The sequence below is a fragment of the Camelina sativa genome, chromosome 11 (assembly GCF_000633955.1).
Source record: "Camelina sativa cultivar DH55 chromosome 11, Cs, whole genome shotgun sequence".
NCBI classification, from domain to species: Eukaryota; Viridiplantae; Streptophyta; class Magnoliopsida; order Brassicales; family Brassicaceae; genus Camelina; species Camelina sativa.
The window spans coordinates 4193232-4204481 of NC_025695.1; the positions used below are offsets into that span (position 1 = coordinate 4193232).

The 11250-nt window shown below is 35.5% G+C and overlaps 2 protein-coding genes and 1 long non-coding RNA gene across 5 annotated transcripts in view; 1 reads left to right on the top strand and 2 right to left on the bottom strand.

Annotated features, from left to right (window-relative positions):
* LOC104721553 lies at nt 1807-2856 on the top strand. Its single transcript, XR_757040.1, has 3 exons — nt 1807-1880; nt 2186-2295; nt 2387-2856. It is a non-coding gene; the product is annotated as an uncharacterized LOC104721553 (long non-coding RNA).
* LOC104721554 (myb-related protein 3R-1-like) lies at nt 3459-8727 on the bottom strand. 3 transcript variants are annotated; one of them, XM_010439564.2, is made up of 12 exons: nt 8550-8727; nt 7962-8132; nt 7773-7827; nt 7505-7562; nt 7320-7414; nt 7110-7213; nt 6875-7003; nt 5049-6714; nt 4494-4741; nt 4271-4385; nt 3927-4145; nt 3459-3774 (listed from the first exon to the last, which is right to left on the bottom strand). In XM_010439564.2, exons 2-12 carry the CDS (start codon nt 8030-8032, stop codon nt 3655-3657), a joined length of 2880 nt encoding a protein of 959 aa, XP_010437866.1. In that variant the 5' UTR covers nt 8033-8132; nt 8550-8727; the 3' UTR covers nt 3459-3654. The 3 variants fall into 3 exon arrangements, with proteins under 3 accessions (XP_010437866.1, XP_010437864.1, XP_010437863.1); XM_010439562.2 differs by having other exon boundaries at nt 8537-8727; XM_010439561.2 differs by having other exon boundaries at nt 8500-8727.
* The window catches only part of LOC104721556 (la protein 1), a 4305-nt gene continuing 2340 nt past the window's right edge, over nt 9286-11250 (bottom strand). The window contains exons 6-9 of the mRNA XM_010439565.2: nt 10170-10464; nt 9882-10029; nt 9722-9794; nt 9286-9603 (exon numbers count right to left, since the gene is read on the bottom strand). Coding sequence (XP_010437867.1) covers nt 9513-9603; nt 9722-9794; nt 9882-10029; nt 10170-10464 — 607 coding nt within the window. The 3' untranslated portion in view covers nt 9286-9512. The remainder of the gene's footprint in view (nt 9604-9721; nt 9795-9881; nt 10030-10169; nt 10465-11250) is intronic.

The window sequence follows — 11250 nt, forward strand, 5'->3', positions numbered from 1 at the left end:
TTTGATTGTTTACATTTGTTTATTTTCGGAGTCTTGGGTTTGAAGTATAGGCCTAACTATACATTTTGTCGGTTCACCTTCACATGAACATTAATCGCAGTATAGAAAGATTATTACCACAAACTCTCCAAGTCCTACAGAATCCATGTATCCACAATGTCAAACTATAAGATTTGATGTAATGCTATTAAAACCTAGATGGTTTATTATCGATTTTATGAATCAGTATCATACCTGAATATTGTGAAAATCTCTAGGATAACACACTAGGACAAGAGAAAAATGACTAACGAGGATGAGAACTTTAGGAATTCAGAGTTCAAAAGGTAACCACAATTAAGGAACAGAATTAAGAGGAATGTGAACTTTAGGAATTCAGAGTTCAAAATGACTAATTGTCAAATAGAATTACAATTTTGGCTTCAAAAGGTAACCACAATTAAGGAAAAGAATTAAGAGGAATGTGATATTCCTCTTTATTCTACAAATTTTTTACCATTTGATAGTAATATTTTTTCCTCCGCATTCTCTATATTCTTCAAAAAATAAAGAACAATAAGAACAAAAATGTTCCTCTTCAAAATTGATGAGGAACAAATGGAACAAAAAAGAACAAATATTAAAATTCATTTTTTTTTTAAATAAAGAAAAAATATGTTTATTAATAATATTTCAATTTTGTAATATAAAAATTTTCATATTTTCACAATGTAATGACAGAAAAAATATTTTTGATATAAATTTCATGTTAAACTAATGTTAAAGCTCTATTTGAAAACTATATGAATAGTAAAATAAATTTAAGAGACTCATGTTTATATTGTAAATAAAAACTAAGAATATTTTAAACTACTCTTAAAATTTTATTGTAGGTTAATATTAATTTTTAATATTTAATATGAATATCTAAAATTTTATTTTAAAATCAAATGTAAAATTCATTAGAAATATATATATATATATATGTATATATATATATATATGTATATATATATATATATGTATATATATATATATATTGAAAGTAGTATTACTGTATTAGTGTTATCATTGAGTTTTGATTTATTTAATATTTAACATATTTTAAAAGACACTTTTATTGTTTGGTTACCATTTACTATTTTGTTATTTTTCTTCAGATTTTCTTTTTATTCCTCAAAAACTATTTATTATGTTCCGTACTGTTCTTTTTATTAATGTTATTTTTATTCTTCTAATGGTTACCAGTATGAGCCAAATGTCTATCATGTTGTCTCGTTGAGCAAAATTTGAACCGAGAGATAATCGACTAAATTCTCCTAACCGAACTGAAAATAAGTGAATAGTAGTTTGACTAGAACCGACTACCCTAATGCGGTGGACTAAACAATTTGTTTATTGGGCTTCATAAATGACTTGGTTGGTGTATGAGAGACTCTTGATAAGGATCGTGTTGGAGTTTTTGCTCTTATATCCTATTATATATTGAGAACTACATTTATAAAAATAACATTAAAAGTGTAAAAAAATTATATTAGAATATTACTAAAATAGTAAAATAAAAAATCGTTAAAAATAATTATAACAATTTAACTAGAATAGATAAAAAATTAGTGTATTAAAAATAAAATATTTAAAAATATTCATTATAAACAACTAAGATTTTTATAGATATTATCTGATTTTACAGAGATTTTTTCAACAATAAGCTGATAAATGGCTGATAATGAATAATAAAATAACAAAAAGGAAATATTTTAAATTTATTTCAAATAAAATGTTCGGCCCGGTGGGTTAGTATCTAGTACAGTATAAAAAGGAAAAGAACAAAAACAAACCCAGGCGAAACGTGTATTGGATTTTTTTCTTAAAATTGTGTGTTTCTTCGTCACCGTGAGAAGGTTTCTCTCTCTTGTAGCGTTTCTCCATCTGATTTGATTACATAATTGTAGCGAACATAGATAAATCGAAGTTATCTCTTGTGTATGTAGGTATTAAAAAATTTATTGAATTTGTGGGATTGTGTAGTAGCATGAAGTTATCTCTTTTGTCTATATGGGTATCAATTCAAACGATTTCTAAGTTAAAATTTAAAAATTTATGGAATTTGTGGGATTAGCATAGTCATAAGCAAATTCTGTCGATGGATTTAGTAGGTCTGATCTGGATTGAAGTAATTTTGTATGCATCTCTCTGACAACACCAGGTTTATCATGGCCGATTCCGAGAGGTTGTGTTTGAGTATTTTTCTTGGGCTCTTCCTTCTATCCCTTCCACTTGCAACCTCTATGGACCTTCCAAAAGAAGAAGAAGCAGGTTCCAGGCTTTTCTATATTTCTTGACATCTTGTTGAGTGTTCACACTTTGTCGTTACTAATGATCTTTGTTCTCTATTTTTTTTTTCTAGAAAACGGATGCCTTCGTCCTTGCGCGTGTAACCCATTGCCTACAAAAGTATACGCACCACCTGATGGTTGGTGGATTGTGTCTGTGTTATCTATTGTCACTGTCTTAACAGTGACATTTGGCTTGTCAAAAATCATATACGCGGTACGTCCAGCTCCAACAGTAGTCAGAAACAACGAATTATCTGAAGCTGAAAGATTGGAAGAGAGAAACAGAAACTTTGAAAAATACTATGAGTTACTGAGGAATACTACGCACGAAGTTCCTATCTTTAGAGGAAGAATCTAAATCCTTGTCATAAAAGAGCTTGCCATGGAATATCTTTTGGTATCAATTGGAACTCAATCATGTGTTACTTTTAAATCCTTACCATCATCTCACTCTTTTACCTACGCTTTTGTAGAAATCTCTATTGCTGGGATTCTTTTCTTTAAGAAGATTTAAAAGTTATATGATACAGCTTTTGTCTTACAAGTTTATGCTTCAATTTTCTGAGGTTAAAAATGTTCCTTATGCCTCAAGGTTTATTCTTCAAGTAAAGTTCATAATCAGAATCTGCATTCTCCAGTTCATAATCAAAATTTGCTTATGGACGTCTTTCTGGCCAAGCACTGCATAACCTATCATGAAATTGTTCTATGAAATTGTTCTAAGTATACATTTTAAGGCATTTTTCCGTCGTGCTAGAGGAAAGTAGAGTATTATCTAGGAGTCTCTGGAAAGCTTTAATTGCAAGGAATCTAGTGCAACAACGGCTTGTTAATCGGATTTAGTCTCCATCCGCAAGACTCCTTAGAATTTCGCTCAGAATCATCCAAATCAACTGAAACCTGGAAAAAAACCTGAATTGATGGTTGATGCAGCAAATTCAAAAGATCGTGGAAGATTCATGTGAAGTATATATAAACTGCCTAAAACTTGATGGGGAACTTCATGCTTGAGAATCTGATGGTTAGTTGTCGATTTATTCATGTGTACTTGAAAACAAATTCGAAACATCCACTTCTCCCCCAAAGAATGACCAATAGAACAAGAAGAAAATGACTTGGATTATAATGAGTATGAGAACTTTTGGAATACAGAGTTAATTTCTTGAGAACGAGTTACTTTTCCGCTATATAATCAACTGTATCATGTCCAGAGTTGAGAGAGCTACACATTGAAAAATTAGACAGATGTAATAAAAAGAAGACATACACATACGGGATCAAAAAATTGAAGGCGGGAATGAATGTCCCTACAGAGCTTTATGAACAAAACCAGCCTTTCCTATCTGCAACTCTTCAAAAGGTAAGATGATGGACTTGAATAGCCTCCTGGAGAAGCTGCGGATACCATTGTTTTCCCTGGTGTCCCACAATCGCTGAAGTCTAAGGTGCGACGCTCCACCTACATTTCAACAGAGAACTGGTTCAGTGTAGGTCAATTTATAAACTCAAACTATTATTCCTCTTATCTCTACCAAGTTCAGCATCTAATTTCAACATTAAGCTAGACCAAGATAGAGGAAGAGAGTCTATAAGGTCTTATTAATGCCAAACCTGGGATCGGTTTCCAAGCTGATCGTGAGGGAGGTGATGATTTTCTTTCCCTTGAATGGACTTGTTTAGCTGTCTCTTCTTGAGTATTGTTTCAGGTGTGTCATTACCTAAAACTTCCAAGGCATCTGCATATGCCGTAGCTGAGTGTTCACTCAAATGCTTCATCAGCCCTATGGCATCATAACTTCTCTCCCCGGGACTCATAAAGCACCCAATATCCTGGAAAAAAAAAAGAAAAAAACAACAAAGAATACACGTCCATCAACAAGCGCTTTAATCTAAAACAAAAAGTAGAACATCCAGAGACTAAGTTCATTCAAAGTTACTCCAACTCATATATTTACCTCAAATGTAATTTCTGGAGGCAACTTTGGACTTTGCAAGAAAGAACCAAAGAGTAAAGGAGATTTCCAAGGTGATGGGGTATCAAGGAGTTTTCTAAACGGAGTTCCATCAAATCTGGAAAACGAGTGAGACCATGACAACTTAGAATAGAACTTTCCAGCTAATATGTTTCAATAGCAAAAACAGATATCGAAGACATTGAGAGGAAAAGGTAAAACTTACATGCTGAAGTTTTCAATATCAAAGCTGGTCCCTGCAGAGTTAATTTTATCGAATGCTGATAAAGGAGAAGAGTCTACTGTGCATGGAGGTTCTGATGAGATTTCATCAGTTGGAATATCACCTAATGAGCATTTGTGCTGGTTTGATAGATCTTTCGCACTTGTATTAACTTTGCTATCGGATCTACATCCAGTCATACCAGGTGAAGACAGTCGTATCTCAACCAAACTTCCAGAAGTTTCTTGATCCTGGTGCAAGGAAGAGATGTATAAATTTAAGTTATTCGAGATTTAGCACCAATTATAAAACTATTATCCTCATGAAATACAGCTCAAATACCTAGATGCAATGTGTTTAAGTTCATGTGACTGATACGATCTCACAAGAAAATATTTCAACAAACTAGATTGATGTTTTAAGCAACAAGAAGTGTACTAATAGACTCGATAAGGGTATAGCAGACATTGCACCTTACAGCCATAGATATCAGAGAATGAGACGACTGGGATTTAATAAGTAATATTAGATAATATGCAAGAACAAAGACGGACTTACATTTTTAGCTGAAGCACCACCTTCATTACATCCCTTTTCATTTTGCATAGAAGTCACTCCACTTGACTTTAAGGTTTCCTTTGGTTCCTCATCTCTAGGAATCATTTCTTGATCTGACTGACCTGATGCAGCATATCTAATATCTTTGGCTTCGGAACGGAAGGCGCATCTATTTTTATTTTCAGGAGATTCTGACGGACGAGAGGACATGCAATCATCTCCTTCATCAAGCAGTACATCTAAGCATGAAAAATCTTTAGCCAAGGAGGAAGTCGCAGCCCTTTTATGCTTTTTGTCTTTTCTTCTATCAAGTACAGGTGACAGCAAGTCTCGATGATGATGCCGCTTCTGTAAGATGGATGGTGCATTACTTGAACTTTTGGCAGCATCATTAAGCATGACATCAGGGCTCCTATCGTGACACGGTGAATCCCATAACCTTAACGGAGTTGTACAATTCATCGAAGAAATCATCAACTGGCGGATACCAAAGGGACTGTACTCTTGCCGTAAGTCACTATTTGATGGTACAAGATCACAGCTGAAGAAAGGAATATCGGCACTTGGAAAACGTGGCGGTTCATAACAAAGAGCTCCTTTGTCTTTTTCAGCTGGCTTATCATCGATAGGAAAATAAATCTTGTTCACTCTAGAAGGAGAAGAAAAACTATTAAGAGGTACTAGCTTCAAAGAATCCTTGGGAATATATGACAGCCCCTGCTGTTCTGGGATACCATCATTATCATCATTTCCATGGGAAGTTATATGTCCATCAGTGTCGATGAAACCATCATTTGTATTAGGCTTACGTTCTAATCCAGTATCTAATAAGGGGACACAATTATGAACCGCCAGGCCCTCTGAACTTGAAGGATGCCAGGATAAAGCTGGAAGTTTTCCAGTTTCATGAACAAGGGTTTCTGCAGACTGGGAACAAATAGATCCTTTGCCCTTTTGAGGGTCAATCATATTCCGACCTTGCTCACCAGAAGATGTACAGCTATCTTTCATGGTATCTGGGAAAAGAACCCTACAACACTCCTCATCCGTGATCAAAGTTTGAGCTTCTGGATCTGTCTCTGAGTTTGGCAAAGAAGGTTGATCACTTAATCTTACTGAACTTTGAAAAGCTTGATTTTTTCCGTCGTTGTTCATGTTATGGGTCAACAAGTCTAGATCGAGGTCCTGTTTGGCATCATTAGATACACCCTTCAACTGATCCTCCGTAGCTGTGGTAGTTCTAACCTTGTGAGAATTTGAGCATTCTGCTTCACAAGAAATTTCTGGGACAACAATTTTGGCATCTTCAAAGGGAGGGTAGTATGGTTCTGCAGCATCATTTGAGATTTTCTGCTCTGCTCCGGAATGAAATTCAGGCATGTAAAATTCCTCATTTCCAGGTTTAACCTCATCCTGGAAATCATTGGTTGACTGTGAGAAAACAGTTGAAGCTTGGCTGCATTCTGATTCTTCAGCATCAAGCCCTGGCCTTGAATTACCTTCATCTCCACTGCTGTGCATCCACGAGGGAGATGGAGCGATAGATTTGTTCTGAAGGGCAATTAATGGCGAGCTTTGACACTGATCTAAAAGACCTGATGCATAGTAGGAATCCAACTTCTTCTTAACTGAGCTGTTCCAGTGATTTTTTATCGAATTATCTGACCTATGGGAACGTAAGAACAAATAAGAAAATCACCAAAGCAGGAAGGATCATCAGCAGCAAAAAAAACAGTATTCCATCGCATTCGAGGCCACCAAATTTTTAGGAACATGTTACGCTTATGCTATTGTTATACTAAGATTCATGGAAAAGACATATTTACCTTCCTGGCAAAAATTTCATTAGCTCTGCCCACTTATTCCCATAAATTTGATGTGCACGAATAAGAGTCAGTTCCTCCTCCTGAGTCCATGCATTTTTATTGATCCCAGGGTTAAGATGGTTATGCCACCTACATCAGCCACAATACTGTTCATGTGCATCGCAGTACTACCCAATGTATGACGTGTAGTATAAAATAATCATTTTATCGGAAAAGAGTAGAGAGTTGTGCCTACCTTTCCCTACATTGTTTCCCTATGCGACCAGGTAAATGCTGAGATATAGTAGACCATTTCTTTGGCCCATGTTTTTCAACCAGAGAAATTATAGTGTTATCCTCCTTTAAAGAATATGAAAAAATGATATGTCATGAAACACATTACAGATGCTATAAGGTGTAAAAGAATCAAATTGGGTAAAGCATATAAAGCAATTCACCAAATCACCTCTTTTGACCACGGTCCTTTCACAAGCTCCGGGTTCAAGACCTTTTGCCATCTATGAAGACACTGGACATCAGTCCGATCCTTAAAACATTCAGCTGAAAAGGTGAATCAAACAAAATCACACAATGCTTTCAACATACTAACTAAACTAGAGACTACAAATCAGAATTCGCTATTTGACTTACCTATCTTCTTCCAGTTCTTGCCTTGAAAACGCTCAACAGCTTTGCACAAGACATCGTCCTGATCCAGGAATACAGAAAATTAATCTTAACAGAAATATTCTTTTAGAGAAAAATCTTCAGTACGTGCAAGCGATGGATAATGTCAACTAGTTAAATAGGAGTGTACAAAGCACACAATAGGGTGTGATATAACCAACTGATTACAGTCAGCCAGTTTTCCGGGAATCATCAGATAGACAAGATAAAAAGACACAGGAGCGGAACACACCTCTTCAGGAGTCCATTGTCCTTTGGTGGATCGTCTTGCAGGGCCAGATGTCCTCCTAAGAAAATGTCACAAAGAGCTTGCAACATTAAACCCTGAGAATGTCTAGTTGAATGCCAAAACCGGTGCTAAAAAAGCAAATTCCAACTTCAACATTGAAACCCAAACAGAAAGAAAAGAAGGGAGGCGTACCCGTGTTTCCCTTTAAGATCGGTTTGGAAACTCTCTTGTGGGGTAATAGGTGCTTTCATCTCACGCTTCATAGTTTAGCAGCAAAGAAAGCAATATGACGACGACACACCACAAAGTCGGTTTCTTTGATGTGTCTTACAAATGATCATAAGCATAGCACAATGCTACAATCTGAAAACAAAGATATAAACCATACAATTAAAAAACGCAGTCGGACTTGTTAACAATTCGGCATTAGCTCAATATATATAACTCAGCAAAAGACTAAAACAACGAAGAAATTACAAAAACAAAAGTAAAGAAGGTAGCTTTAGATTATGAGATTGGATCCCAAAAAGCAAAAACCTAAGAGAAGAAGTCGTAATTAAAGAACCCAGAACAAAAACCTCAAAAAAAAAAAAGCTTGGAACTTCCTCTGAAACAAAATCAGGCTGAAATCGAAGCTTTTTACGAGAAAACTGTAAGAGGAGAAGATTCAAAAGAGTAGATTTTTAGATGTTTGGTTCAGGAGAAGAAGTATCCGTGAAAACAAACTAACCAAAATGTGACCATAGAAGAGGAAGACAAGGTCATACGAGTAAGCCTCACACTTTGGCAGATCCACGATATCCAAGTATTTAAGAAGACGCTGTGAATCCAGACGACGACGACGAAGAAGAAGAAGAACACAAATCGAATTAGAGAGAGAGAGAGAGAGAGAAGAGAGAGAGAGGTGTATTCAAAACTCAAACATGGAGAGGCGGAATTCGAAGTGAGAGAGAGAGAGAGAGAGGAAGAGAGAGAGATCAAAACAAAAAGGGAAAGTGATCTCAGCCGTTAATTTTAATCTCTGAATCTCTTAAGTTGGTCTCTAATCTAATCTCTCTCTCTCCATAATAATAATAATAATAAAGTTTTATTTGTTTTCTTATTTATTTTTCGAGGATTTTGCTTCTTCTAAACAACAGCATTCAAATAACAACATCTACTATTACTTTTTAAGATTTAGGTGAGATGACTTTATTTGTTTTTTTTTTTTTTAATTTTGAAGGAGATTGATGAAATTGGCCAGTAACAGAGCGATTCTAAAGTCATCATAAAAAAAAACCCTAAAAACAATGTCGACAAGGTCAAACGAAAGGACCAAGATTCCCAATTTGATTCTCAAAATTACGACTTATATATATTAATGTTAAACTAGTACTATCAGTGAGTTAGTTAAACTATTAAGACAGTAGAATACTTTTTGTTGTTAATTTGTTAGTTAGTCGTCGTCATTTAGGAAAGCTTCCTTAAATAAACTTAAGATAGATTTGAACCAAAAGAAGATACAAAACATAACATATGATTGACTAAACCAAAATTTGCTAATAGAAAACTACAGTACTACTACAACTTGATTTGCTGGTTTTCTAGTTATATCATCACAAAAGTCATATAAGTCTGGGATATGGTTTTGACTGTGAGGTATACAGAAAAAAATTAAAGTTTGCAACTAGATAAAATATATTAAAAAAAACACACTCAAGTGTCACGAGCTAAAGAGAGACAAAAGTAGAAAAGCAAGCTCTCTCATGCTTCGACCTTCTGGGATTTGTTCCAGCGACCACCTGGGGAATCTGATCCCCTCTTACGCCCGAATCTCCCTCCTCTTCTTCCTCCCCTGCATAGACCATTACCCACATATATTATATGATTATTGCTTTTTTGGGTCTCCATAAAAACCAAACAACACTTCTTTTGAGATTATATACTATAACAATAGAGAAACATGAACTCACCTTCCTCCACGGCCACCCTTGTCAAACCGATCTTTGCTACGGAGGAGAGTCCAATACTCCTTTTCAGTTTCGCCTGACATTGCCAAGTAAACCATTTAACTCAAGCAGAACAAATCTACTTCGTAAAGATAAGATGGAAGTTGAAAAGGGTGTTTCTTACCAGTCACAGGTTCTAGGACAGCAATAAAATTCTTCACGGCTAGTCCACCTTCTTTGGCTAATACTGCTGCTGCACGGGCTTTCTGGGATGCTTCAGGTTCATCAAACCTTAGGTAACCAGTCTCAGATCCCATCTTGAAATCCACAAACTTCACAGCAAAAAGAATAAAGGAATCATCATCAACAATGGGTTATATTATACAACAAAATGTTATATGAGATATGATTCGAGTTATATGAGATATTGAATCTGACTCATGTAGACAGCTAAATAAAACTGATGTAGTACCTTGACATCACCAAATTTTCCAAAAACAGCCTTAAGATCTTCGCGTAAGACAACTTCCTTATTATCTTTATGGGTAGCTAGAGCACCCTTTTCTTCTTTCTCATCATCTTCATCCTCTGCTCCCTGGGCCTGAACCTCATCAGTGTTTTCTTTATCAGCATCAGGAGTATCTGCTGGCTTTGATTCATTTTCAACCTTTATCTTATCAGTTGGCTCCTCAGAACTTTTTTGTTCTGTGGTACCCTCTTCAGCTGACCGCTTGAGAGTGAATGAAATGATTAAACCCTTGGGATAACTATAATATGATAAAATAACCATAATCAGATCAAGAGAATTATTAGCAAGAATAACATGAAAAATAATAGCAACAGTCAAACCCTTACTCTGGCTCATAGTCGGAACTCTTTTTGTGATCAGAACCATTCTTCTGATTTGCTGAACCCTTTTGGGGTTGGTAATTAGCAAATTTTACTTCATCCTTCTCCCTATCATCATCAAACTCTTTCCTGAAAAGTAAATATCATCTTTAAGTAATTCATCCAAACAATCAATAGAAAGACTTGTTGTAAAATGAGAAACAGTCAGCAAACAGGACATGTTTTCATGTCCAAGTAGACTTACTTTGGTTTCAGCTCCAACTCCTGACCAGCAAAGACCAAATTTTGCTTCATGATATTCTGGGCATCCTCTTCTGTAGGGAACTCAACCAAGGCAACACCAGAAAATAGCCTCGACTCTGCCACGTGACGAGGCATCCTCACACTGTTGACCTGAAAGAAAAGAAAAACACATACATATATTAAACCATGGTATAACCAGTTAATCTAACTGTTAAATGTTTTGGTAAAATTTTGAAGTAATGGTGAAACACTATTAATAGTGGAATACCTTTCCATACTGACTGAAAAAGGATTCCACGTCTTCCCTCTTAACATCATAGGAGAAAGGTGACGCAGCTACTGTTCTAGCATTTAGCTGCTCAACCAAATCTTCCAGCTTCAACAATTGAGTACTCCTACCAACCTTCTTCCCTGTGTAAGCAATTTCAAAAACAAAAGTGATCACTAAACTGTAAAAGATA